Consider the following 2,120-nt stretch of genomic DNA (forward strand, 5'->3'; position numbering starts at 1 on the left):
CAAGGCACGAGATGCCTCTCTGATGCCTCGTTTTGCTCCCCTTGGCCGTCGCCGTCGCCGTCGCCTGCCTCGTCATTGCTGCTGTCGTTGCTGCTGTCGTCGCCGTTTGTCTGCTTGCCATTGGCGCTGTTTTGCCTTGCCATGTTCTCCGCTCAAAGTTCCCCGATTTGCATCTTCGTCTCATCCATACGATACGCTCTTGGTCCCACCATCTGTCACCAGCACTGCTTGCCCTGTTGCTCTCACTGTCGCATCGCTGTCCCTCTGCTCTCTCACCAGTTGCCGTCTTCTTCCCCTTCTTACTCTTCCCTCTCTTGCTGCCGCGCCTGCTGCATCGCCTGCTGACTCTCCGCTGCCAGGCTTCTCTTCAGTAATCCGGTCTGGGGTGGTGCCACTACCGTGCCTACCACCATCATCAGAAACATTACCGCGCTCTCCGTGCGTTGCGTCCAGTCCACTGTCCTTCCATGACCAAGCTAACGCCGACATTGTTGGGCCCGACAGAGTCAGATAGCATACGAGGAGCGCATCGACAGCAACATCACCACCTTGACCACCACTAATGCCGATACCCTTAATGGAGTCATCCAAGGCCTCTTATACGTTCCCGATATTAGTCGAATGCCGTCCTGTGATACGCAGCAGTACGACTTCATCCCCAGAAATGTTACCCGTCGCTCCAACCTCCCGCCTACCAACTACAACCTCATCGCCCTCGCTCCTTGGTTTAGCATAGATTGCACCCAGGCCTACCTCGCCGCCGCCCGCGCCGACCCCATCCGCGCCTTCATCTTTTACAAACCAAACAACTCCTCCAACAAGCCCCAGGATGTTTACTCCCCCGTCTGGAACCTTGACGATGATGGCGCCTGGAGGAAGCAAAACCAGTATCCCGTCTTTGCCGTCTCGGGTCTTGAGGGTCAAAAAATGATGACTCAGCTCAGCCTCTACTCAGGAACCGTCAACCAGATTCCCCATGGCCAAGAGATTTCGCAGCTCTATGGGCCCAACCCAAAAGACTATGTTCGAATATGGACCGAGCTGAACATGAAGAATCCCACCAATATCCCGGCTCTGTGGATATTCTTCCTCATTGTCATTGGCGCCTTGCTCTTCATCATCGGCGGCATCTCACTCACCATGCATCTGATACAGAGGCGGCGCCGCTTGTCGTTGAAACGTCGCGTTGCATCTGGCGAAGTCGATCTCGAGGCCATGGGTATCAAGAGACTCACTGTCCCGACGACATTTGTCCAGGGATTTCCGCTATTCACCTACAACCAGGATCCAGACGCACTCAACGGCCCACCCACTCCCTCTTCCCCAGGCATGCCTCGCGCATCTCGCTCTGGAAAGTCCTCAAGGAGAAACCACCGGCACGACCGACATGCCCCCAGTGACATTGTATCCCCCAGTGAGCACAGCGTCCGTAGCACACGAAGCGTACGGAGTAAAAGGTCAAGTATAACAGGTTCCGACACTACCGCCACCAACTTTCAACCAAACTGCCACATCTGCCTCGATCGTTTCGAACACCGCGTTACCATTATCAAAGAACTGCCCTGCGGCCACATATTCCATCCCGACTGTATAGACGAATTCCTGCTCGAAAATAGCTCACTGTGTCCAATGTGCAAGCATTGCATGTTGCCCCGTGGCTACTGCCCTCCCATTACTAACGGAATGGTCCGCCGTGAACGAGCCCTGCGGAAATTGCGAGGAAGGATAGATTTGGATTACTCGTCTCTGGAATCTGGCGAGAGCAAACTCAGAGGCTGGGGAAGGAAAATCTTTAGTTCGGGCAGCCATGCAACTTCCCCTGACGTTCCGTTGACGCCGGTCAAGAACAGCAAACCAGCCAGAGATGCCAGTGTGAAAAAGACGCCGACGTCTTCCGAACAAACTGTTACGGATACAGAAGCCATCAGAGAAATTCCGTCAGCAACGCCGTCCGGGACAACGATTATGGACATATCTGAGTCCGAAGAGGATGCTATCGGAGAGACAGCACCCGTGGCATCGCAAAATCCAGCGCCCACGACACGGGCCAAACGCAAGCCTCAGCCTCGTGCCTTGAGGCTGCTACCCACGGCTACTGAAGGTGTTGAGCTGGTAGTGGC

General features: G+C 55.0%; 1 protein-coding gene across 1 annotated transcript; it reads left to right on the forward strand.

Annotated features, from left to right (window-relative positions):
• Positions 1-360: 360 nt before the first annotated feature.
• Positions 361-1,752, forward strand: TRIVIDRAFT_33409 (uncharacterized protein; the record flags this gene model as incomplete). Its single annotated transcript, XM_014103880.1, has 3 exons — positions 361-459; positions 526-1,355; positions 1,416-1,752. Coding segments are annotated over 3 exons (1,266 nt in total), but the record flags the coding sequence as incomplete, so codon positions are not given.
• Between the last annotated feature and the right edge of the window lie 368 nt (positions 1,753-2,120).

This window comes from Trichoderma virens (assembly GCF_000170995.1).
Source record: "Trichoderma virens Gv29-8 chromosome Unknown TRIVIscaffold_3, whole genome shotgun sequence".
NCBI classification, from domain to species: Eukaryota; Fungi; Ascomycota; class Sordariomycetes; order Hypocreales; family Hypocreaceae; genus Trichoderma; species Trichoderma virens.